Raw genomic sequence first — 26,256 nt, forward strand, 5'->3', positions numbered from 1 at the left:
GTCAAAAAGATATTCCTCCTTGAGGCCGGTGCAAGTTAGTAGGAATGGTTTTATTTTTCCTTGGGTTCCACAAGTTGAATATGTGCTGCACTGAACATCACACACCCAGTGCATTGAGGGGCAGATTTGCAAGCCCCTTGCGCCGCCATTGCGTCACTTTTTTTGACGCAACGGCGGGGCAAACGATGCAGCCAATTTACAACGTGATTCATCTAGGGAGATGCGTCACATTGTAAAGCCCTGTGTCACATTATACCTGCACCAGGTATAATGTATGCAGGGCGGGCGTTCCCACGCAAAAAGCCATGTAGAACTGATGCAGTGAAATTTACAACATTTCACTGCGTCACTCTACGCCTTCACTGCGTCAAAATCCCAACCCCTGCTCAGACCAGGCATAAGGAATGATGAAGGGCTTTTTATATGGGACTCACCTATCTGTTGTGGCTCATTGCTGGAGTTGCATCACTTTCATGAGCAACTCCAGCAACGCGTCACTTTTGTGCCAACGGATGCGTCAGAATTTCTGATGCATCTGTTAATCATTGCGCCATGGAGCACTGTATTGTAAATACAGCGCATCCATGGTGGCACAAGGACATTTGACGCTGGTGCAAGGAAACTGACGCATCTATGCAGATGCGTCAGTTCCTTGTAAAACTGTCCCAGAATATTAAATAAAATGTGTAGACATACATTTTTTTTTACTGGAAGGATTTCTTTCCAATGCACAATCTGTGCTAGCCTGCATGCCTTTGCAATATGGTGTAAAGGTGTGTGCGTGGTTCTGTGCAGCCAGCGCAGAGGAAGAAGGCAGCAGCAGGCCATGTTTATGAAACGTGACTCTTCGCTGTACTCTCCCCGCAACGCAACACAACTTTGGATGTTGCATTGTGCTGTTTTTTTTGTACATCTGCCCCTAAGTGTTCTAGTGGAATTATGATATTGTATCAGAAATGGGATTTACATTGGAAAGGGGTTGTGTTAAAGTGGGATTGTGAAATTTCTTTGCAAGTATGATACAGGCTGGGGATACAGTGTTATTGTGGGAATGTGGTTTACATTGGAATATGGTGGTGTAGGGATATTGTTGCATTGCAAATGCTTTGTTACAGTGGGATGGGGTGTTGCATCCGAAATGCAGTTTTACATCGGGCATGGATCAGTCCTGACCCAGGACACCCCCCACGCTGCACGGCTCGCCAGCTGAGGTCACAGGTTCGCCCCTGGCCTCGATGCCCCCTCGCTGCTGCTCATCTATCTTGACGGCTGTTGCCCTAATTTTTCATGCTTTTGCCTAGTAATTTGTACTTTCTTTTCCTGTTATAGTAGATTTTGTTATTCGTCTGTATTGCACCCGGGTTGTGCCCCCTCCCCGCTACCCGCTTCCTGCCGCTGCTCCCTCGCGGCCCTGCCTCCTTTTTCTTTCTGTACCCATTGGCCGCCCCGCTCACGCCTCCCAGCTGCTCCTCCCTCCCACTTGGCCTCATATGGAGTCCACGCGTACGCGCAGCGTTCACGCTCAGCGGGAGCGCCGATTGTGCGCTGAAGGCGCGCCAAAGGCAAGCCTGTCTGCGCCCGTCCGCGCCAGGACCGCGCCCAGCGCCAGGACCCCTGGTCCTCGACTATGCCAGTGCCCCGACAAACGTACGACGCCACCAGCCTCCACGCACTCAACGTCGGCCGAAACACCGCCTGCTGCCGAGCCACCCCGAAACGCACCCACGGACCCTTCTCCTGCCAAACCTGCCAATTCACCTGCCTCCGAGCCTGCACCGCACCCACCAAGCAGAGCACCAACAACAACCACCTCAAGTGCATCCTGCTTAACACCTGCTCCGTCCACAGGCACGCCGTCGAACTCTGGAACCTCCTCGACACAGCATCACCAGACGTCGCCTTCCTCACAGAAACCTGGATGAACGCCTCCTCAGCCCCCGACATCGCCATAGCCATCCCAGATGGCTACAAGATCACCCGGAAGGACCGCGTCAACCAAGCCGGAGGAGGCATCGCCATCGTCCACAGAAACATCATCCGCATCACAACCAACTCCGACGACACTCTCACCGCCGCCGAGCACCTTCACTTCCAGATTCACACCGACCCCAAGACCACCCTCAGAGGCACTCTCATCTACAGACCCCCGGGACCACGCACACAGTTCAGCGAAGCCATCGCAGACTTCGTCAGTCCACACGCCCTCACATCCTCAGACTACATCCTCCTAGGGGACCTCAACTTCCACCTGGAGAACAACAAGGACTGCAACACCACCGCCCTGCTAGACAACCTCGCCAACCTCGGACTCAAGCAACTGGTGAACACCCCCACCCACTACGCCGGCCACATGCTTGACCCCATCTACTCCTCCAGCAAGCATATCTCCTTCAGCCACTACACCGGACTACACTGGACAGATCACAGCTGCGTCCACTTCAACTTCAGGAGGACCACGACCCACCACCACCCGCAACATGTTCCCCGCAGAAGCTGGAGCAAGATCACCGCCGACCAGCTCACCACCACCCTCAGCCAGAACCCGCCCACCAACACGACGGACCCCAACGAAGCAGCCCGCAACCTCACACAGTGGCTCACCAACTGCGCCGACGAACTCGCACCACTGAAGAATCCTCCCAGCAGACCCGGTAGCAGAAAAGCCTTGTGGTTTACCAACGACCTCAAAAACTCCAAGAAAACCTGCTGCACCCTCGAGAAAGCCTGGCGCCTCGATCAGACAGCAGAACACATGACAGCCCTCAAGAACGCCACCCGCAAACACCACCAGCTGATCTGCCCCACCAAGAAGACAACATTCACAGAACGACTGGACAACAACACCCACAACAGCAAGGAACTCTTCAGCATCGTTAAAGAGCTCTCCAACCCCAGCGCCTGCAACAATGACATCACACCCTCGCAATACCTCTGCGACTCACTCGCCTCGTTCTTCCACCGCAAGATCACCGACATACACAACAGCTTTGGCGCACAGACCACGCACCCAACCACCGAACCAGCGCCCCCCACCTCCACCCTCTGCACCTGGACCCCCGTCAGCACCGAAGACACCAACCGCCTGATGAACACCATCCACTCCGGCTCCCCTACTGACCCCTGCCCTTACCACATCTTCAACAAAGCCGACTCGATCATCCCACCCCAACTCCAGAACATCATCAACAGTTCCTTCGCATCCGCCACCTTCCCGGAGAGCTGGAAACATGTTGAGCTGAGCGCCCTCCTGAAGAAACTCACCACGGACCCCACCGACCTCAAGAACTTCCACCCCATCTCGCTCCTCCCATTTCCAGCCAAAGTCATCGAGAAGACTGTCAACAGACAACTCTCCACCTTCCTCGAGACCAACGGATCCCTCAACCCCTCACAGTCCGGCTTCCGAGCTAACCACAGCACCGAGACCACCCTCATCGCAGCCACCGACGACATCAGGTCCCTGCTCAACAACGGGGAAACGGCTGCCCTCATCCTCCTGGACCTCTCAGCAGCCTTCGACACTGTATGCCACCGCACCCTAATACAGCGCCTCAGCAACACCTGAATCCAAGGAGCGGCACTGGAGTGGATCATCTCGTTCATTGCCGGAAGAACCCAGAGAGTCCGCCTCCTCCCGTTCCGATCCACGGCCACCGATGTCATCTGCGGCGTTCCGCAAGGATCTTCACTCAGCCTCAACCTCTTCAACGTCTACATGAGCCCTCTCGCAGCCATCGCTCGCCAACACAACCTCAACATCATCTCCTACGCCGACGACACCCAGCTGATCCTCTCCCTCACCAACGACACCGCCAAAGCCAACCATCAGGAAGGAATGAAAGACGTCGCAGAATGGATGAAGACCAGCCGTCTGAAACTGAACTCAGACAAGACGGAAGTCCTCATCCTCGGATCATCTCCCTCCGCCTGGGATGACTCCTGGTGGCCCCCAGCCCTGGGCACCACACCCAAGCCAACGGACCACGCACGCAACCTGGGCTTCATCCTGGACTCCTCCCTCACGATGACCAAGCAAGTGAACGCCGTCTCGTCATCCTGCTTCAACACCCTGCGCATGCTCCGAAAGATCTTCCGATGGATCCCCACCGAAACCAGGAAGACGGTCACCCAGGCCCTCATCACCAGCCGTCTGGACTACGCAAACACTCTCTATGCGGGAACCACAGCCAAACTCCAGAAAAGACTCCAGCGCATTCAGAACGCCTCCGCACGACTCATCCTGGACATCCCTCGCCACAGCCACATCTCCGCCCACCTGAAAGACCTGCACTGGCTCCTCGTCAACAAGAGAATCACGTTCAGACTCCTCACCAGCGCACACAAGGCTCTCCACGACACGGGCCCGAAGTACCTCAACAGCCGCCTCACATTCTACACACCCACCCGCCAGCTCCGTTCTGCCAGCCTCGGCCTCGCCACCGTCCCCTCGAATCCGGAAATCCACCATCGGAGGAAGATCCTTCTCCTACCTGGCAGCCAAGACATGGAACTCCCTCCCCACTCACCTACAGCTAACCCTGGACCATCTCACCTTCAGGAAACAACTCAAGACCTGGCTATTCGAGCAGTAGCGACCCCCCCCCCTCCCCTCAGCGCCTTGAGACCCCCACGGGTGAGTAGCGCGCTATACAAATTTTGCTGATTGATTGATTGATTGAGCATTATACTGGGATCCGGCTATTCTTTTGGAAATCCAGTTCACATTGGGGATGGGTTTTTAAAGTGGGACTGGAATATTGTTTAAAAGTGGAGTTTACTTTGGAAGTTTAGTGTTAGGGTGGGAGACTGGAAGGATATTGGAAATGGGGCTGTTCTTTGGAAATAGGTCATAGTATTAGGCTTGAGGTATTGTTTTGGGAATTAGGTTCATATTGAAAATAGGGCGTCATCCTGAGATTAGATATGATTGGAAACAAGGTTTTACTTTGGAAATGGGCGTTATAGGGAGATTGGGGTATTACTGTAAATTGGGTGTCATTGTGGAATTTAGGTATTATATTTATGTTATGGGGGCTCTGTCGAAGGAGCAGGATTTTGGCTTTCACAATCAAACAACCAATTTATAATGATTTAAGTTAAAAAATCAGCCATTTTATTGTTCATGCTTCTATAATTCTTGTATAATTTGCTACATGAATGTTTCTTTTTTTAGCGGTTCCACTAGATGTAATGCATAGACAGGTATACGCGCCTGCTGTGCAGGTAGGACCTCATCCCCTCTCTCAGGAGCTTTCGAGAAACATGGAGAGCGCTCAGGGCGCTGGACTGTACAATCCAAAGGGTAGCAGGGCTATGTATCTATTTATTATTTGTTACAGCAGTTTTGTAACATGCAGGGTTGCCACCTTTCTGTCACTTTAGAGCACCAGTTACAGGTTGATCAGTTTCAACACTGTTGGTACAGTCCCTTCAAGAGTCGCGCCTCATGAGTCCTGATAGAGGCCTCCTTTAGGGAAACCATGGCCCTTTTCAGAAGAAGTGGAAGGAAAGAAGAGGTCAGGGTGGTGTGGGGTGGGTAATGGGTAGAATGCTCACACATGAACCTCTCAAACATTTAGCCTCAGAAAGCAGAGGTGGATGTTCAGATTAGCTCTTGTCAGTTGCGGCGGATCAGATGATGTCTGGGTGGAATAACGACCATGCGTTCAGTCACTTATTCAGGTGGTGAGAAGTGTTTCTCTGGTTTCATCCTTCACCGCTATTTCTGGATGGCTCATCACCCTATATGTAGCAGACACTGTTTGTTACATTGAATGGTTCACCTGTGATGGGTGGTGTTAGGTTAGTTTTTTCCAGTTAGTCTAAAGCATCTATGTACAGCTCTGTTTTCAGCTTTTTCCTGAACCAGAGGTGGTGAGGTTCTGCTCTCACTGCTGGCTAGAGGTTTTTGCCAGCTTCAGTCCTTGGACTCAGTGTTTAGTCTCCGTGCTTCAGTTATTTACATTTTTTGGTAAGAAGGTGTGGGAATTTATTGATCTATAAACCCTGCTTGATATGTAGTGTGGTGAAAGTTTTTGGAGCTTGCGGGAGCCCCTTTTGCTCTATATCTCATACATGGTTCAAAGGATTTAGAATATTACCCTGGCCTCCACTGAAAAGCACTGGGCGTATTGCATGTGATCCCATCTTCAGAGCTTTAGGCTTAGTTTAGTAGTCTAATTTTCAAACCATAGATGTCTTTTTAGAAGTTCCAAATGTCAGTCGGAGCCAACATGAACAGGCTGGTTGGTTTACAGAAGACGAAAGACTGTTTCCCTAGTGCTAGTTGAATGTTGGTGGTTTCGGCCACCTTTTTAAATTCCAAGACTACATCTGCGTCTGAGACGATGGCCACCTTTTTGACTTCTTGCTGGATTTAGTCCATTGTCCATTGTTAGAGGCCTTATGAAGCGGATAATTCCATCCTTTATGCAGTCCACTGACAGAACAAATGTTTGCAGAGGGCAAATGTACAATGGACAACAATTGTGCATTTATTCCTTGACCCCGTTTATAATCATAGGTGAATTTGCCTAAGTGCGTACATCTGGAATTTGAGATTCTATTTCTCAGTTACCCGCACCGGCGGGCACAGTTATCATTGAACAGTTGTGGTGCAGAGATTTGTTCTTTGGGACTGTGCCAGTGAACGTGCATACAGAGGACTCGGTTACCCAACTCAAATGTGTTGGTTACATTCACAGAAAGATCAATGGATCCAATCAATGGCTGTTCCAGAAGTCCTCATCCATTCCTTCAGCCTTTTGAATAGTAGGTGTCATTGTTTGCCTCATAGGCAGCTGAAAGATTGAGGAGAAGCTCTTGAGGCTGAACCCCTCCACCTCTGTAGTAGGAAGGTCCTTGCTTGTGTTATCTGAAGCAGTTTATTTTTCTCTCCTCAAAAGCCTGATTGTTCGTCTATGTCCCTCAAGTCGTCTTGTCTCTTCCCCTTCCAATATCGTTCTCGGAAATGAGATATTTGAAAGTGCTCTCTATTTGTAAGTATCTTTGGACCCACATTAGTTTTCTTTGGTTGAACATGTGTGTTTCACATTACTGGCACTACCCCCTTAACGACTGATGCATTCAATGGTTTTATGACATCATGAGTGAGACGGGGAGGATCTCTTTGATGCGGGAAGCCAAACACGGTTCCACCAGAAGGTTTTCAAGTATTAACCATGAGTACTACAGGAGGACCTGCTGTTTCCTTGAACGGCCGGCATGCTGTTGGCTTTGTGTATAGGTAGAGTGGTGGTGCCAGAGGAAATGTTGATTGCTTTTTCAGTATTGATTCTCTGATTTTGGATTGAATTTTTTACACAAAGACAGGGGCGGGTCATCTATTAAGGCAGAGGATCGTCACCCCACTAATTGGAATGCCCCCATGCCCCAGAGATGAAACATGAAATGTTAATACAGTTAATGTATTACCATTTGATTTTTCAATAATCCCGTCCCGTGCCCAGTATTAGGACAGGGGTGAGGTAGCTGCTGACTGGCAGCAGAAGAAAGAAGCCATGGGCAGAGCATGTCCCTTTGGCAGGCCGTCTTGACACGGCCAGCCAGACATGCGCACTTTAAACCTCTCAACCCAGCTGTCTTGAACAGCTGGGTTAAGAATGAGCAAATACCTCCAGTGCTCTTTGGAGTGCTGAGAGAGCTTGCTCTATCCAATCCTGGCAGTGCTCTCATGTTGCATGACAGCAGCGACAGGATTGGTTAGGGGAGTTGCCTGGGCCTGCGCTGGAGCAGTGAAGGACACCGATGACTCGCTCTCAGCTCTCGAGCCGAGTGGTCGCTCCCCTGTGACTGGTATCGTTGTGCAGCGCTTCCTCGCTTTCATTGCCTGCAATCTGCCTCGCTTGCCGCTTTTCACATTGCTGCATTTAAACGCGCCGCTTTTGCTCTGTTTTGACTTGCATAATATTGTGCCAGTGTAACTTTGTCTGTGTTAGCGCGTTATCCCCCAGCGCTCCGCTGCCATTTTGTTTGTTGTTGTGCTGCTCATTGTAAACCCGCCCCGCCTCCCAGCTGAGCCGCCCTCCCACAGACTACTTCCAGCGCTCCAATTCCACTAAGTGCTGTGACTCGCTCTCAGCTCTCGAGCCGAGTGGTCGCTCCCCTGTGACTGGTATCGTTGTGCAGCGCTTCCTCGCTTTCATTGCCTGCAATCTGCCTCGCTTGCCGCTTTTCACATTGCTGCATTTAAACGCGCCGCTTTTGCTCTGTTTTGATTTGCATAATATTTTGCCAGTGTAACTTTGTCTGTGTTAGCGCGTTATCCCCCAGCGCTCCACTGCCATTTTGTTTGTTGTTGTGCTGCTCATTGTAAACCCGCCCGCCTCCCAGCTGAGCCGCCCTCGCCCCTCCCCCTCCACTTTCCATATATGACAGCTGTTCCCGCGCGCAGCATTTACGCGCAGCAACCGCGCCCAATTCGCGCCGAAGGTGCGCCAAAGGTAAGCCCGTCTACGCCCGTCCGCGCCTGGACCGCGCCCAGCGCCAGATCCCCTGGCCCTCGCATTTCCCAGCCCTCCCGCATTACCTACGATGCCACCACCCTCCTAGCCCTTAACCCCGGCCGTCCCCCGAACTGCGTCCAAGCCGCTCCTGGGCACACCCATGGACCTTTCTCATGCTACTCCTGCAAATTCCTCTGCAACGTCAACCACTCCGCTACGATCACACCTCAGATTCCCGACACCAACCACCTACAATGCATCTTGCTCAACACCCGCTCAGTCCATAGGCACGCCATTGACCTATGGAATCTACTAGACACCATCTCTCCGGACGTCGCCTTCCTAACAGAAACATGGATGAACGCCTCCTCAGCCCCAGACATCACCATTGCCATCCCAGAAGATTATAAGATCATACGCAAGGACCGTACCGGCCACACTGGAGGAGGAATCGCTATCGTCCATAAGAAATCCATCCATATCTCAACCAGCTCTGACGTCAACCTCGCCAACTCTGAACACCTTCACTTCCAGATCCACATCGACCCCAAGACCACACTCAGAGGCACCCTCCTCTACAGGCCCCCAGGACCCCGCGCACAATTTAGTGAGGACATCACGGACTTCATCACTCCACACGCGCTCCCCTCCAAAGATTACATCCTTCTAGGAGACCTCAACTTTCACCTTGAAAAGAACAACGACCGCAACTCCACCACCCTGCTGGACAACCTCGCCAACCTCGGACTTAAACAACTGGTCACTTCCCCCACCCACATCGCAGGTCACACCCTCGACCCTATCTTCACCTCCAGCAATCATGTCTCCTTCAGCCACACCACGAAGCTCCTTTGGACTGACCACAGCTGCGTTCACTTCACCTACAACAAGCCCAAACCCAACAACCACCCCCAACCAACTCTGCAAAGAAACTGGAACAAAATCACCATCGACCAGATCTCCTCATCGCTTCTGCTAAACCCCCCAGCCCATTCATCTAACCCCGACCAAGCCGCCACCAACCTCACCCTTTGGCTATCCAACAGCGCCGACATCCTAGCACCACTGAAAAAACGACAAAGCAAACTTGGCAGCAAGAAGGCCTCATGGTTCAACGATGATCTTAAGAAATCCAAGAAACTCTGCCGCTCCCTTGAGAAGGCCTGGAAAAAAGACCCAACCACCAGCACCAAAGACGACTTCAAAAACGCCACCCGCATACACCATCAACTGATCCGAAAGGCCAAGAAAACCGCCTTCAAGGAACGACTAGATAACAACGCCCACAACAGCAAGGAACTTTTCAACATCGTCAAAGAATTTACCAATCCCTCGGCCAACTCTAACGACATCACCCCCTCTCAAGCCCTCTGCGACTCCCTAGCTTCATTCTTCCACAACAAAATTGCAGACATCCACAACAGCTTCGACAACCAACCCGGAGACCAACCCACCCAACCTTCTGCAGGACCTTCATCCCCCTCAAACATCCTCAATGACTGGAACACAATCTCCACTGAGGATACCATCCGCCTGATGAACTCCATCCACTCAGGTTCCCCCACAGACCCATGCCCTCACCACATCTTCAACAAAGCAGACTCCATCATAGCACCGCACCTCCGAGACGTCATCAACTGCTCCTTCAAATCCGCCACCTTCCCGGAAAGCTGGAAACACGCTGAACTCTGCGCCCTCCTGAAGAAACCCACAGCTGACCCCACCGAACTCAAAAACTACCGCCCTATCTCGCTCCTTCCATTCCCGGCCAAAGTCATCGAGAAAGCTGTCAACAACCAGCTCGCCGCCTTCCTCGAAACCAACAAATCCCTCGACTCCTCACAGTCCGGCTTCCGAGCAAAACACAGCACTGAGACCGCCCTCATCGCAGCAACAGACGACATTCGAACCCTATTGGACAATGGAGACACAGTCGCCCTCATCCTCCTCGACCTCTCCGCAGCCTTTGACACAGTCTGCTATAGCACCCTTCTACAGCGACTCAGAAACATCGGAATCCAAGGAAAAGCACTGGAATGGATCACCTCGTTCCTCACCGGAAGAACCCAGAAAGTCCGCCTCCCACCATTCAAGTCAGAGGCCACTGAAGTCATCTGCGGCGTACCACAAGGATCTTCACTCAGCCCCACCCTTTTCAACGTATACATGAGCCCCCTCGCGGCCATCGCCCGCCAACACAACCTAAACATCATCTCCTACGCGGATGACACTCAACTGATCCTATCACTCACCAATGACCCTAGCACCGCCAAAACTAACCTACACGAAGGAATGAAAGAAGTAGCCGAATGGATGAAACACAGCCGTCTGAAACTGAACTCTGATAAAACAGAAGTCCTCATCTTAGGTTCCTCCCCCTCCGCTTGGGACGACTCTTGGTGGCCAGAAGCCCTTGGAAAAGCACCCATCCCAACAGACCAGGCACGGAACCTGGGCGTCATCCTGGATTCCTCACTTTCAATGAAACAGACAAGTCAACGCCGTCTCCTCATCCTGCTTCAACATTCTTCGCATGCTCAAAAAAACATTTCGTTGGATCCCCACCGAAACTAGAAAAACGGTCACCCACGCACTGGTCACAAGCCGCCTGGACTACGGAAACACCCTATACGCCGGGACTACCGCTAAACTCCAGAAAAAACTCCAACGAATCCAAAACGCCTCTGCCAGGCTCATATTAGACATCCCGCGCAAAGAACATATCTCTGGCCACCTGAAAAACCTCCACTGGCTTCCCGTCAATAAGAGGATCACTTTCCGGCTCCTAACCCACGCACACAAAGCACTCTACGAAATCGGACCAGAATGCCTCAACTCACGACTGTCCTTCTACACCCCCTCCCGCCAACTTCGATCTTCCACCCAAGCCCTTGCCACTGTACCTCGCATCAACAAGACCACCATGGGAGGTAGATCCTTCTCCTACCTGGCAGCTAAAACCTGGAACTCTCTTCCCACTTACCTTCGCCTTACCCAGAACCACCTAGCATTCAGAAAGCAACTTAAAACGTGGATATTTGACAAGTAACTCCCCACCCCTTCTTAAGCGCCTTGAGACCCTCTGGGTATGTAGTGCGCTATATAAATTCTTTGACTTGACTTGACTTGACTTGGGAGTGTAGACGTGCCACAAGGTAAGTATTCTTTTTTTAAAAAATATTTTAATATTAATGTTTCGAATCTATTTAATTGCCTACAATCATTACATTACTGTTTTAAAGTTATGATAATGTAATGCATGTCGGCAATTTCGTTGACCTAATTTGCGCTCATGCACTGGCACCCACACCCCACTTGCCTGCCCTACCATTCCCCTTAGGTGGAAGCCGCCACTTCTCAAAGAAGTAGGGTAAGTCCTTGCACAGCTGTTGAGTTGCTCTATTGGTAATTTATGCAATCTTGGATTTGCACTGCTTGTGCAAGACTTGTAATATTCACACAACAGATAGAGGCCTCACTTGTTGGATGGCTGTGTAGTAATATCCTATGTGTATCTGGCACTTGATGATGTCACAATATGTCATTAGGAGTAACCAACAGTCGGTATGAAGGAATAAATAATACACTAAATTTGGCAACAACACTTTTGTGGAGGAGTCAATAGGGATATAGTGCACTTCTAAATTATAGTGTCACACTGTAAATTATAGAAGTAGTGGTTTTGACTTAGAAGTGTGTGTTTACGACTACCTCCGAGTGGTCTATCCAGATGTGAATGGAAGCCATTATCTAAATTGCATTATTATTTAGGGTTACTTTGTGTTTTTTGTAGAATTTACGTCCTTGTACAGAATGTGAATATATGTGAATCTTTGTAATTCATTGATAAGGTGTTATCGGCTATGAGGAGACAATGCATGTATGATATATTCATTGTGAACTATAAAATACAGGGAAGGTAAATTAAAAATACCTTCACCAAATTTAGTGTATTATTTATTCTTTCATACCGACTGTTGGTTACTCCAACTATATTTGATACCCAGGTCTAGAAGGGTTATTTGGGTATATCCCTGTTGCTTTTGAACAATATGTCATTAAGCTGCCCTTTTGATGTTCTTCTTTGCCCCCTTAAGTTGGGCCAGCTCTGCACTGTTCCAGTTGTTGAGCGCTTCGGTCCTTGAGTTCATAATGATCTTTTTCAAGGGAGTCTCCATGTCGAGTGTAGTTGAGGTGTTGGATGTAAATGCACTTAGGATTTCTTCAGAGGTGCCTCATCACAAGATTCCTTTTAGGCCATCATAATGGATTTTCTAAATTCTGGTATATTTATCCTTTTATTGGATTGATAAGTTTGGACTTTGTGGTTTTGGGTGTATCTTACATTGCTTTTCATCTGTTGAGTTGAATGAGATCATAGAATGGTCTGAAACAGAGTTGAGGCTGTACCTCTGGTTTTATTGTCTTGGTGCTATAGATGAGCACTAGGTCCAAGATGTGGCCTTCTCTGTGTGTGGACCTCTGCTCTACTTGTTTGAAGCCGAGAACTTTGAGGTTTTCCATGCCGCTGGTCGATTTTCAGCTCTCTCGTCCCAGACATGAAAGTCACCCATTATCAGCATCCTTTTTGCCCAGGTTTGCATGTTCAGTGATAGTTGAATGATTTAATCTTTGGAAGGATTTGCGCTATCCTGGTTTATAGATGAGATATCATTTGCGAAACGTCCCCAATGCAAATTACATTTGGACCTGGGGTCCTCTGACTTTTGCAGCAGATGGTGCATGTACGGGGAGAAAATACAGATCTGTTGCACATGTTATACATGTGTTACTACCTCCATTTGTTATTTCTATTACCACCAGCCAAAATCTTGTGGTCTCACCCAGTGCAAAACGTGAGAGAAAATTGCATTCAACTCTAGATAAGAGCAAACGCAAAAAACATACACAAACGTGGACCAGTCCTTTGGGTCTAAAAGATCCTGCAGGACACACATAGGGATCCCAGCGTTTTTGTGAGGCCTCCGCACATTCCGCATTCCAGCTGGTTTTGAGATTTGCCTGGGACTGAGTGGGCAGGAATTGGTTAAAATTAAATTCAGAGAAATATACCATAAAGTACAAACATGACATTATTTTGCTGAGGAAATGCTAATAAAAAGGGAAAGGATTCATTTGCATGGGAACTTTCTCCTCAAAAGATCAGGTTCCGCCCTGGAAACAAAGCTGGCCGAACCCCCTTTGACGTTTATGTGGCTAATATGACGAAAACGTATTACATCTTCTGTGCATCAGCCCTGCAGTTAATCAACCTAGACAGAAAATACTCTGCCCTGCCTTTCGGGCACTCAAGATAGGATCCCACCACGGTGCATTTACAACACTATTGAATAGTAAATCAATCCAGCTTTTCTGCAGGGCCGCCAAGTTCCTATTCCAAGTGAACAAACTATTGTTAGCGCATTCTGCTACGGCAGATAAGGAATAGCCACCTCCAGGCACCGACACAACTGACAAAATAACTGGAACTTGTCAGCCAATCTAGGCTGCTATACCTCAATACAAGCTAATACACACCCCTCATCCATCAAGGGGCCCCTGGTCCTTAAATCTTTGCCTGGACAAATCTTTCCCTGTCCAGTTTGCAAATTTCTGAGAACTCCCTACCAGTAGTTGGCGCAAATACATCTGTATACACTGGGTACACTTGGCTATTGAGCCCTTTAATGGACTATCGGTCTTAATTCCTGAGGACATTTCTTTTGCACAGCATGATGTTTAACAATGAGCTTTTCTTACAATGTTTTTAGCAACTATTTTTAACCTTCTTGTGTGGTTTGACTTTGCAACGATTTTAATTAATCTGCAAATACATTTATTTACTTGCTAATAAAAAGGGAAAGCACTGAGAGCCCGTAATGGTCTGATCTATACTGGAATGTACAAAATAAAACTTTTCCCTGTAAAGCTTTGCACAGGAGACAAATTTTGCAACCTTATGAAATTTCGAATTTTGTTAGCTTTGCAATACTTCTACATGCAAACATTTTTGCAAAAATGCTTTTTACAGGTGAATTTTGCAGCAAAAATATTTTTGCATTAAATGTTCTATGTAAAAATGAAGGTTATGTAGTTTTTTCCCACACACCATATATTTTGTGAGTCTTTTCATCCACTCATTTTTTAAACCTTGGTTAGCTTGGAATGCATTAGCAAAATCTTCCCCAAGTTAGAAAAACCCAAATTCATAGATTTTTTACACCTCTTATTCTGGCCTCACAATCAGTGCGCCAGTTAAGCACCAGAGAAGGCTCCTAGGCTCATGATACCTAATCAAGATTCAACGATATGCCAACAACACTCAATTCTACGTCAACATTTCTTCAAACTACGTTTAGTGGCTCGAAAAAGTCTCATGCTTATCCTGAAACAGACATCAAGCCCCATTCTAGAGTTGAACCTCAAAAAGAAAAATGTCTCCTGTTTTCAATGCAGCATAAAATAACCACATTTTCAAGCTTGTCTATCCATCATGAACCAAGATGCCATCCTCCACTGAGAGACAGCGCCAAATCATTCATCCTCAATAATGAACAAAAACACATTGGGCCATATGTATCAAGCAAAATTGCGATCACAATTTTGGTAAATGGTATGTATGCAGGCAAATCTGCGTGCAAAATAAGGAATCGCAAATTTTGCGATTCCTTAAATGCAATGTAAGAAGCACCAAAAAAGTGCAATTTGGCCTTTAGGAATCGTAAATTACCATCAACTTCAAGTTGGTGGTAATTTGCAATTTCTTTGATAAATGCACTTTTTTGCATTTTTCAAAGTGCAATGTGAAGCACATACATGCCCTTAGGGCATGTATGTGCCATATGTGCACCCATGCTTATTTCAGGGGTGCAACAGGGTGTCCTTTTGACACCCTTGCACCCTTGAAATTGCATTCTCAATTTGCGATTCTCTCATTGCTTATTGCAACCTGAGAATGCCTTCCCATTCATTCCTATGGGCCTCTAGGCCCATAGGAATGAATGGGTAGGTATTCCTTAATTGTGAATCGCAATTTGAGATTAGCAATTAAGGAATATGTAGGATTCACAAAATGTATTGCAAATCCTACATACATAGTATTTTGCGATTCTCAAATAGCGATTCGCAAAAAATCGCTATTTGAGAATCGCAAAAGAGGATTTTGATACATATGGCCCTCTGCCTAGAAAACCAAAACAGCATTGTGCCAACGTTGCCGCTTGATAAAAGTGAAACCCTTCTTGATAGAAGCCGACTTCAGAACTATAGTGAAGGCGTGGGCCCTTTGCCACCTGGATGGAGACAACTCTCTGATCAACTCCCCCTCTGACACCGCAGCGGCACCCTGAAATGCCTCACTAAGGTCCTGAAGAAGTTCCATCACCCTAAGTCTACATTGGCTTCCGCCCCAGACCCGCATCGCCTTTTTCACCATCGGGATCCTCAACAGGGCCACTGGAAATGACTCCCCGACGCACACTCAGAGAAATCAACACATCATACGGAAAGTGCCAGACCAGGAACTATATCATAACTATACTGGAAGCAAAGAAATTCAAAAAGGAAATTATGAGTTGGCTGACCTTCTCCATCCATGCACCAAGATTCTGGGACATCATCTCCATCAGCACCAGAACTGCTGTGATTCACCTCCAATCCAAAAAGAAACTGAAGGTACACCTTATCAATGAGCACCCAGCCTACATGATGGGAGTTTACTTTTTACCAGTCTCCTTGACAATGTAGATGAATTTTATTGTTGCGCTCCTTCAGCATTCAGCTCCCTGATTCCGCCAAGATTGGCAGATAGGTTCACAATATTGAAATGCCCTTACAAGCATACATACTCCCTCAAACTATCCAAAGAAGTCCCCAAACAGTTTATTTCTTATTGCAATGTGTCTCCCTTGTTATATCACAAAAACTGTATTACATGAATGGATGAAAGCGTGCTTTAGTAAACAGTATAAAAAAGTGAAACAAATGTTTATAAAGTGTGTATGTTACCATTCAGATTATTGATACTGAATTCTCAAAGCAAAAAGAGTCGTGACCAAAAAGCCCTAAAAGATTGTAGAAGAAAGAGATAGATTTTTACCATAATTCTTAACTTAAAGCCTATCTCATGTGTGTACATATTTAAGGCTGAGGGTTCTACCTAGTAACAGCCAGAACCAAGATGACACCAGAAGATGAGTGGCACAATGTCTGGTTTATTAAAGAGAGGCCCCCAAATTCAATTCAGATCCCCACTGTTGCCTTATGTCATGGTCTTAGAGCTGGTGCTTTAGTGAAATGAAATCCTTATATGGTGATCTGTTCAGCCATATCTGCTTGTCGTCGGCGCAGTATTAGAACTTAATGCCGACGCACCAAATGGAAGTAGTGCGTGGCTGAAGGTAAACGCTCAAAAAGAGGCACATTATGGTCCTGTTGCAAATGGAGACACGTACATGGGGTTTGCATGATATGACTCACACATATGAACAGACTTGGAGACCCAGACAACAGTTTTGGGATACCCAAAATCTCTTAGATCCTTGAAATTCGTGGATGGTCTGGACATTTGAGAGGGGGTGTCGCTAACTGTTAATAAGGGTAAGGTTGATCGGTTCCCTAACACTGGAAAATCATTATTGACCATTGATTTTTTTTATCTATTCGGTGTAGGTTTTTGTTTGGTGCTATTTACATCCAGGCCTCACTGAGGCCTAAAGAGATCTAAAAAAAAATCTATAAAATATCGTTGGGGAAAAAGCGACAAATAGAAGGGATCTTGGTGTGGTGTGGATGATCTCCTTTGTGTACAAGCCATGACCGAGCGGCCATGATGGGAAGAGGGGCGTTATTGTGCCTTACTCCTGTGCTTGCAAATTGTGACAAGTGGCTCTGATACAAAATGGATCTATAGTCCTTCTTTCATGTCTGGAATCTTTTACTAGGTCTAGGGGGCAGGAGCATGTTTGTGCGTGAGCATCGTGATTAGAAATAATCCAAGAATTTGGTTAGTTTGTCCTTCCTTTCTCTGTCTATTACCCATAATCTTTTGCAGCCAAACGCATGCCATCTCCAAAATCTTCTTTAAATTCTCCTGTCCTTTCTTCCTTAGGCACGTGAAGCACGTCGGATGGGACCCCAACAGTGGTTTTGATGTATGTATCTGATCGACATTGGTGGTTCATATGAGATATGCAGAACTCAGCCTCCACTGGCCACCAACTCAGCAATAAGAGGGAAAGTAGTATAGGATGTAGTGCAAGTCTGAATCCTAGACCATTCCCTAGAACATCAGTCTTATCCAAGATGGGCCAACGTTGTAATTTCCCAATCTCTAACCAAGGCCTCGTCCCTCAAAGTCTAGTGTCACCCAACATCAGGGTACCCGTCTGGCAAAATGCCTGACATTTCAACGTTTAATCAGTGGCGGTTCCTCTGTAAAGGCGGAGGAGCATCGCCCCACTGCTGCAAAGCAGTGAAAGAACGAATACAATGATAATAACTTGAGGTTAATGTAATTGTATTTGTTCCTGCTCCGCAGCTTTGCGGGTGAGGCTGCTCTGCTCTCTGAGCAGGGGAGGAGCGGTTTGCCCACTCCAAGTGCGCAATGACTGTTTGGCCAGCCCTCTGGGGCTATCCAAAACAGTCATGTACACTTCGCATGTCCTCCATACAGACTGCATTACAGCCTGGGTGGAGAAAATGCCCAATCCCTGGCTGAGAGCTGATGCACGGCGCTCAGACCTATCGCAACACTGCATTGCAACATTGTGATTAGCTTAGGGGAGGGAGCCTGGCTGCTTCCTGTTTCGACCCCAGGAGGGAGAGACTGAGACGATGTCCGGGAGGGCGCCACAAAGTACTTTTTAACCTTTTTTTTTACATCACCCCTGCCCGCCCCATCACTCCCGATCCGTGCCGGCCGCTACTGCATTGAATGTGCCAGTATGAACCCTGCTTCATACAAAAGGGGTGAGCAGACTCTCCCCCTGAAATTTGCAGTATGTTTCTGCTCAGAATCCACTTGTCTTCTGGGATGAAATGTTGTAAAATGAGGGCCATGACATTGCAAATGGGCTTGCAGTAGAGAGGCATGAACTACATACTTAATTATCAGTATTCCATTATAAATACTGTAGTTTATTCCTTGTTCAAGACTCACCAAAGTGCTTCGAAATAGGGATGAAGTGTAAAAACGATTAACGGAAGGACCCAGTTAGCGAAAATGCTAGTGGAAAATGGCCTATCATGCACAGGTGTCCGTGGTTCCAGAGGATTGGAATATTACCCTGGTGTTCCGAACTCAGCGGTACCAGTACACAAGTACCATCCTATCCAAAGCTAGAGTAAATATAAAGCCAAACGGTGGCCCGTTAAAGTCACCATAGTATAAATTCCAGCAGAATTTCCTGATTTAGCACTTCCTTATAATTTGCAGGACTTTCCAGTACTACACAACTCCACATCACAGGAAGTCTCCTATGTGAACACAACCAGTCACAAAAAATCTTGCCAAAAGATTCACGTGCAAAGACAAGCACATTCATGGAAAAAGGAAGGTATATGGAGGAGCTTTGACCTTGTAGATCAATAGGCCAGGTTAGGCGCTGCACCCTGTCCTGTTCACACTTCAGGTACCTTGATGATACATATATTGTCAATGTACGTAGATGTGGAGTTAAGAATAGTAAATCTATACTTACCTATTTGCAATTACCTTCTCAATATTTCGGTCCTCGATATTTTTGACATGATATTCTGTCCACACAATATTTTTGTTTTTGATATGCTGTCAGTGACCTGTTCGCTAACCCGACCCTCCCTGTATGCCTCGCCCCAATACCCGTTCGGCACTATAAACCCCCAACCCTGATGCTTTATCCCTGACAGCCCTGTTGAATCCCCCCTTCTTCTGTACTAAGTGAAGTCAAAGTCCCAATGTGTACTGTGCTCTGATGGTGTGTACCTAGTGTTGTGCTATGCAAGGTAAATACATTAATACTCAAGTACTGTTTCATTAATGGGGGACAGGTAGCGGCTCTGGATTTTAGGTAAGGTGCGACAGGGGGTGTCCTACATACATCCCAACCTTTCACACCCACCTGTTTAGAGTGTTTGTACCCCACTGGGCTCTATAAACACACTCTTCTGTCTCCCATCCAGGTCAATGCCCTGGATCCGGAGCTGAAGGCCCTCTTCTCTCACGCTGGCATCAGCGAGGACCAGTTGACGGACGTTGAGACCTCCAAGCTGATCTACGACTTCATCGAGCAGCAGGGCGGCATGGAGGCCGTCAAGCAGGAAATGAGGAGGAGTGGTAAGCGGGGGTCCTGTAGGTGGGGTGGCCCTGGGATGCATGCTGAGCCCATTTCTTGCCACACCACAGCCCTAACACAAGGGCCTTCATTGTGGTATTTTGATCCAGAAAGGTACAAGCAGAGGCTGCCACCTCCCCCTCCCTACCATACTCTTCCCTTGGGTGGACATTGATGTTGTAAGTAAGTTTGACTCTTCTAAACTATTCCCTGCACATCCTGAGATCTGCATGACTGGAGAGCTGAAGCAAGAAATGTGTTCCTACTTTATAAAGCCAAAACATGTGGATTGTGAATAAATACCTCTGTTAAACGGCAGGTACTGACCAAACATTGACTATACTTGATACCCTGATACAATATGAGCACAGACGTCATCATAAACCCCTATAGATAATCTCAGCAGAGAAAATAAAGCAATAATTACTTACAAATATTGCAGCAGTGCTCTTGCAAACTGCTGAAGTTTTCTGTGGGTGAAAATACAAGCACAAAGAAGAATGTTGCCAGAGAAAACCCACAGAAAGCCTACTTTCCATCCAGAGAATTTTCTTGCTAAAATTATTAATGGGAAATTAGTCCTTCAAAAAACTTATTTTGATTGTTACGCACTTTGCTCTGTTGCGAGAAGTACAGAGATTTTTCAACGTGGTCAAGTGCAAACATTTAGGTCTTTGCCCAGCTCTGACATCGGAGTTCAAACGTTTCCGCCCTTATAGCAAATTCAGATTCAGAAACCAAGTTACCGTAGCTCTGAAACTTGTTGCTGAAGATGATCTTGAGGTTTTGTGCTTGTGAGCTAGAGGCGGGGTAGATCCTAGGTTTGTAGGCCACCAGGCTGAGTCTCACGGCAAGGCATCTTTTCCGGAAAAAACAACTTTGATCTTTTCAGTGTTCAGCTTGAGGCAGTAGGACGTCATCCAGGCGGCCACTTGAGTCATGCAGGACTTGAAGTTGTTTCTTGGGCTGGGTGTTATGTTCAAGAGGGACAGCGTCAGCTGTGTGTCATCAGTGTAGGTGAGTATGTCAGTGTTGTGTGCTTGGATGGCGTCGGCCAGTGGGATCATGGAGATGTTGAAGAAGGTCAGCTGAGAGAGGAGCCCTGAGGCACTCCGCAAATGAGGTCCAGGGCTTTCGAAAGACTGAGGCTGTATGTTGACTGTACAAGGTTCTTCCGGTGAGGAGTATGCAGCTCCATTGGAAGGCAGGGTCCTTGGACACCAGTCTCATGTGGTCTTGTCATCAGGATGGGGTGGGAGATTGTGTTGAAGGCTGCTGAGAAGTCGGTAAGGATGAAGGCCACATTTTTTCCTTTGCCCATAGTCATACGGACGTCGTCTGTTGCAGCAATGAGGACTGTCTTGGTGCTGTGGATGGGTCTGGCTAGGTGGATGTGTTGATGGAGGTGCCAGGGGTGGGGGTGGGGGTGGGAGGGCTTCACTGATTGGGGTGAAGCCTTGTTTTGTTAAAGATGTGGTGGGGCAGGGGTCTGCAGTGTGCCCTGAGTGGATCCTCTTCACTATTGTTGTGGTTTGTTCTGTGCTGATGGTGTTTCATGTGACAAGTATGTTTTCTTTCTCCGTTATCAGAAGGCTATTTGCCAGGTGTCTAGGGTCCGGTGGCGGGTAGAAGTTGTTGTATATTGCTGTGATTTTGCTACAAAAAATGTCTGAGTGGGAGTCATGCTTCTGGTTGTTGCTATGGGTGCGGGGACGTTCATGATTTTTTTTTTGCTGCTATGGGAGCTGGCGAGGATATGTTAAACTAGTGCCACCTCCATTCTAGTTGCTTGTGGTGCAGCTTGGTCTTGTTCCAGCCGGCCTGTGTTGAATGGATGGAGGCAACAAGGTATCGAGGGCGAATACATTTTTTTAAAAATTGTTTTTATTACCAAAAGTAAACAATTACGATAACAGACTGGATAAAGCACATAGTTTACATGTGCTTTAACATTTTTTCCATCCTACGGGGCACCCGTCAAGGCTGCCCCCTATCACCTCTATTATTTGCCCTTTCTCTGGAGCCATTTCTACACGCTCTTCAGGCACAACCGTGAATTGCACCTTTTAGGTCCGGCTCACAGGTCCTGAAAATTACGGCATACGCCGATGATATTGCTATTTATTCTCCCGATGTTATAGAGGCACTACAGGGGATTACCACAGAGGCTTGTAAGTTTGGAAAAGTTTCCGGCTATAAGCTTAATATAAACAAAACACAAATTATAGCTAATTATGTACCAGTGGCAGTGGTTCCAGAGATTTGTAAAGTCGCCACTTATTTAGGCGTTAAAATCACTTCTAAATCAACCATATTAACTATAATGAGCTAATTAAATCTACTTTGCTACTAAAAAAATGGCACAGACTCCCCTTGAACCTAATTGGCAGAATCAACCTAATTAAAATGAAGGTTTTACCTAAATTTCTTTATCTTTTTCGTTCAATCCCATTAGCACTGAATAATTTTTTTTTTAAGCAATTAGATGGAGTCTTCAGCAGCTTTATCTGGGGATTCAGAAAAGCTTGAAGATCGTTGGCACTTTTAAAAAACAGTCTGGATAAGGGTGGCCTCAACTTTCCCGACGTTAAGCTATATTTCTGGGCCTCGTTTGTTAGGCGTCTTCGGTCTTTACTCAACAGTGAAGACCCATTCTTTTTTCATTTATTTATGCTAAAATCTGATTCAAATATGTTTTTGTTCTGAGTCAATGACCCCAACTATTTTAAGAGGATGAAATTTAAGACTGCCAGGGATGTAATCAGGATTTGGTTCAATATATTAGCATTCTGTAGGACTACTTTTTACCACCCGAAACTACAGCTATGGGGTAATCCGGGTCTTCCTGGGATTTTCAATGATGGTATGGCCCTTAGATGGTCTGCTCAGGGTATCAATGTCTTGGGGGACTTATACGGCGTGCTAGGGTTCTTAGATTTTCATACACTGAAAATATTGTACGACTTGCCGATAACAATGAGATTTAAATATCTACAGCTACATGATTTTTTGATATGGAAAAACAAAATCTATGAAATCTTAGATTGTGATATTTGGAATTGTCTATATGCATCCAAAAACAAGTCGACTATAAACGAAGCTTACAGGTGTCTTAGTGCTTTTAAAACTGATGACTGTTTAAAACTAGCGGAGAAATGGAGTAGTAAAATGGGTTTAAATATAACATCTAAGCAGATAGCTAGTTCTTTCTCTAACATTAATAATTCCGTGCGATCATCAAGTTTAAGGCTGCAACAGTTTAGAACTACCTGCATGTTGTATTATACACCGGAAAGGATTTCTAAGTGGTCCCTTAACAATACTTATAGTGACCGTACTAATGGGGTCATTACGATGGCGGATTTCCCGCGTCCTCCGGGCCGGCGGAAGCCACCGCCGGCCCAGAGGATGCGGGAAATCCGCTGCAGAGGCTTGAAAGACCCACCGCCAAATTAGGATGGCTGGTGGGTCTCACAATCTGTCCTCCGCTTTTCCGCCGCGGTCGGAAGGCGACCACAGCGGAAAAGCATTAACATGGCTGGCGGTGTCTATCAGACACCGCCATCCATATTAGGATGGAGTACAAAGTATGCTTTTCCACGGCGGCTTTTCCGCCATGGAAAAGCATACGGAGCTTCACTTCGGGGGCCCGTTGCGGGCCCCTTGGGTGAAGGGGGGTGGGGGGTGCACATGGGGGGTACCTATGGTACCCCCCTGCATTTGTGTGGACAAAGCGGCAGGCACCGCGCGGTGCCTGCTGCTTTGTGCACGCACATGCCGTGCATGCATTTTTAACATTGCGGCGGGTGCAGCTTCAAGCTGCACCCGCCGCAATGTTAAAGATTGAGAATGTGACCGCCAGGGTGGCGGTCACATCCTAATTGCACAGGAGGGAACTCCGCAGGCAATGTGGAGGTTCCCTCCTACTCTATGGTGGCGGACGGACTCAGGTGCGTCCGCCATTATAATCGGCCCCTAAATGTCCTAAGTGTCAAGCTGTTGCAGTAGATTTGGAACACATGTTGTTTTCTTGCCCAGCCTTAAGGGAATTCTGGGCGGAACTACATAAAGTTTTGGAAATTAAGGAGATTCATCTACCTTCTATTACTGCTTTAACAGTACTACTTGATATACACCCTGTTTCTCTGTCCCGGCCTGCACTGGTTACGATTGTTTTTTCCTGGGCAAAATTAATATTAGCTAGAGCCTGGATTTCTCCCAAACCCCCTAACATTTCGGATTGGTGGTCATTAGTAAATTAAATTCACTCTATGGAGCTAGCCTTTGAAAAACTCAGAGGGGTTCGGTCACTAAGAAAATTTGGAAATATCTGGGGTAACTTTATCTAAAAATCTAAACTGGAAATTTAACATTATTAGGAAGTCTTGTTGTAGTGGGCCATTAGTCGGCCGCAGCATTCTTGCTGTTCCGCTTCTAGCATGAATAATATGAACTATGGTTTGTTTTTTCTGAGCTCTCAAGCGAAACTCTTTTTATGTGTACTAAGTGGAATTTGAAATATGTTTTGGGAACCATTTATATTTATTTTGTAAACTTTGGCTTTCTTTATTGTATATGTACTGGTATGTTTTCCTCATCAGTTTGTCAATAAAAAATATATTTTTTTAAAAAGCACATAGCTTACATGCAACATTATTGATTCTGTGTTATTTTGTATGCTTACAATGTAACATAGAGATCATACTTCGTTGACACAACCTATTGGTCCATATACATATCATTGGACTCAAGCATACAGAGTGCTCTTCTTGGTCCCTGTCCTAGCTTCCACTCTTGCATCTGCTTTAACCCCTTCCATGCTTATGACGAGGCCAGCCCGTCATGAGGCACAGTGGAGATGTGCTCATGACGAGCTGGGCTCGTCATAACGGCCGCGGCCCGCCCATGCGCGGCTGATTCCCCGCCTGTGCGGGAGAATCAATCAGTGGGCGAGGTTGTGACGTGCCCAGCTCAAGCAGTGGGAGTACCTGCAGGGCGGTGACGTGGGGAGGGGGAGGGGCAGGATGGGGGGTAGTAATGTATGGATTACGGAGTTTTACATGTAAGTAAACATTTAAATAAATAAAACGAATTGTGTTGCGCGCACTGCATCGCATTTGGGGATGCAGTGCACATCCATTACAAAGCATGATTTTACAACGCATGCCATCACAACGCATTTTTAGAAACTAGACTTACAACGCATTCCTTTACAATGTATACCATTACAACACATAATACTTTTTGGGCAACAGCATTGTAAGTGTTGGATAGTGTAGGGGTATAAATTACTATTCCCACTCCAGTGAGTGCAACAGTAGGGGAAGTGTTGGATAGTGTAGGGGTAAAAATGACTGTTTCCCATTACTTACCTTATAATGCATTGTAATGGCAAGCGTTGTAGTGGCATGTGTTGTTATGGCATGCATTGTAGTGACATGTGTTGTAATGGCATGCGATGTAAAGGATGTTGCGTTGTAATGACTGTGTTGTAAAGGTAGTGCGTTGTAATGACTGCGTTGTAATGGTTGTTTCCCCTGTGGGCCGTGTGTTTACGTAGAAGGCATAGTCCTCGCCACTCACCACCGAGCTTAGATTCTCCACCGGAATACTGTAAGCAACCACGCAGACGTAAGTGATTGAGCAAGCAGAGTCCTGGACAGCAGACTGGGCCAGACAACATGGATGATCAGTGCCTAAGAAAGGTGGAGATGCTGACTGATTCCGATCACCTTCTGGAACTCCCTGGTCACAGTTCTCTCAATGTGTCTGCTCATTCGAACCAACTCTGACATTTGTCTGTAGTTGGGTGGGTGCATGGTTCGTAGGATTCAGAGATGCTTTCTTTAGTAAGTGGAGGAAGGTGGCAAGTTTCACAGCCACCTATGGACTGTTTTGAAATACCTGTGGTGGTGGGTAACCCGTTTCGGTGAAATATAAATTCCGTAGGATATAATGGGATTTATATTTCGGCAGGCGGGATATGCATCACCGTTGTGACGGGGTAACCCCTCCGCCGAGATCTAAATCATGCCTGACGAAAGTTAGTTTAGCCCAAGCTGAATGACCCTGTAGAGTGAGTATCTTTAGGCCGAGCCTGTCTGACCTCAGTCCTGTGATCCCTCTGTCCACTCTTGTGACTCTTTCTCCTGTCTTTCTCGGTTCAAGAAATGTCCTAGTCTAGATTATGGTGTCTCTTGTTTTGTGGCCTCGACAACAAAGCAGAACACATGCTTTCCTCCAGCAAACTCCTGCTCATTAATTCTAACAGATTGGAGGGGCTTTGTGTCAAAATATTGACTACAAAAATATCATGCTACAAGAATATTGCAGCACAAATATTAACAACCAAAATATCATGGAGATAAGTATGTATTGGTAAGTATAGATTTATTATACTTAACATCACAGCTATGCACGTTGATGATAGGTATAGAGTGCTTAACCGCATCGCTGCGGCGGCTTTTCCCGCTGTGCGC

At 46.9% G+C, this 26,256-nt stretch overlaps 1 protein-coding gene across 1 annotated transcript in view; it reads left to right on the forward strand.

The window, feature by feature from the left end:
• The window catches only part of WAS (WASP actin nucleation promoting factor), a 113,913-nt gene that overhangs the window by 69,792 nt on the left and 17,865 nt on the right, over positions 1-26,256 (forward strand). Inside the window, exons 8-9 of the mRNA XM_086940345.1 lie at positions 17,575-17,617; positions 19,626-19,779. Coding sequence (XP_086796471.1) covers positions 17,575-17,617; positions 19,626-19,779 — 197 coding nt within the window. The remainder of the gene's footprint in view (positions 1-17,574; positions 17,618-19,625; positions 19,780-26,256) is intronic.

The sequence above is a fragment of the Lissotriton vulgaris genome, chromosome 10 (assembly GCF_964263255.1).
Source record: "Lissotriton vulgaris chromosome 10, aLisVul1.2, whole genome shotgun sequence".
In the NCBI taxonomy this organism is placed as follows: domain Eukaryota; kingdom Metazoa; phylum Chordata; class Amphibia; order Caudata; family Salamandridae; genus Lissotriton; species Lissotriton vulgaris.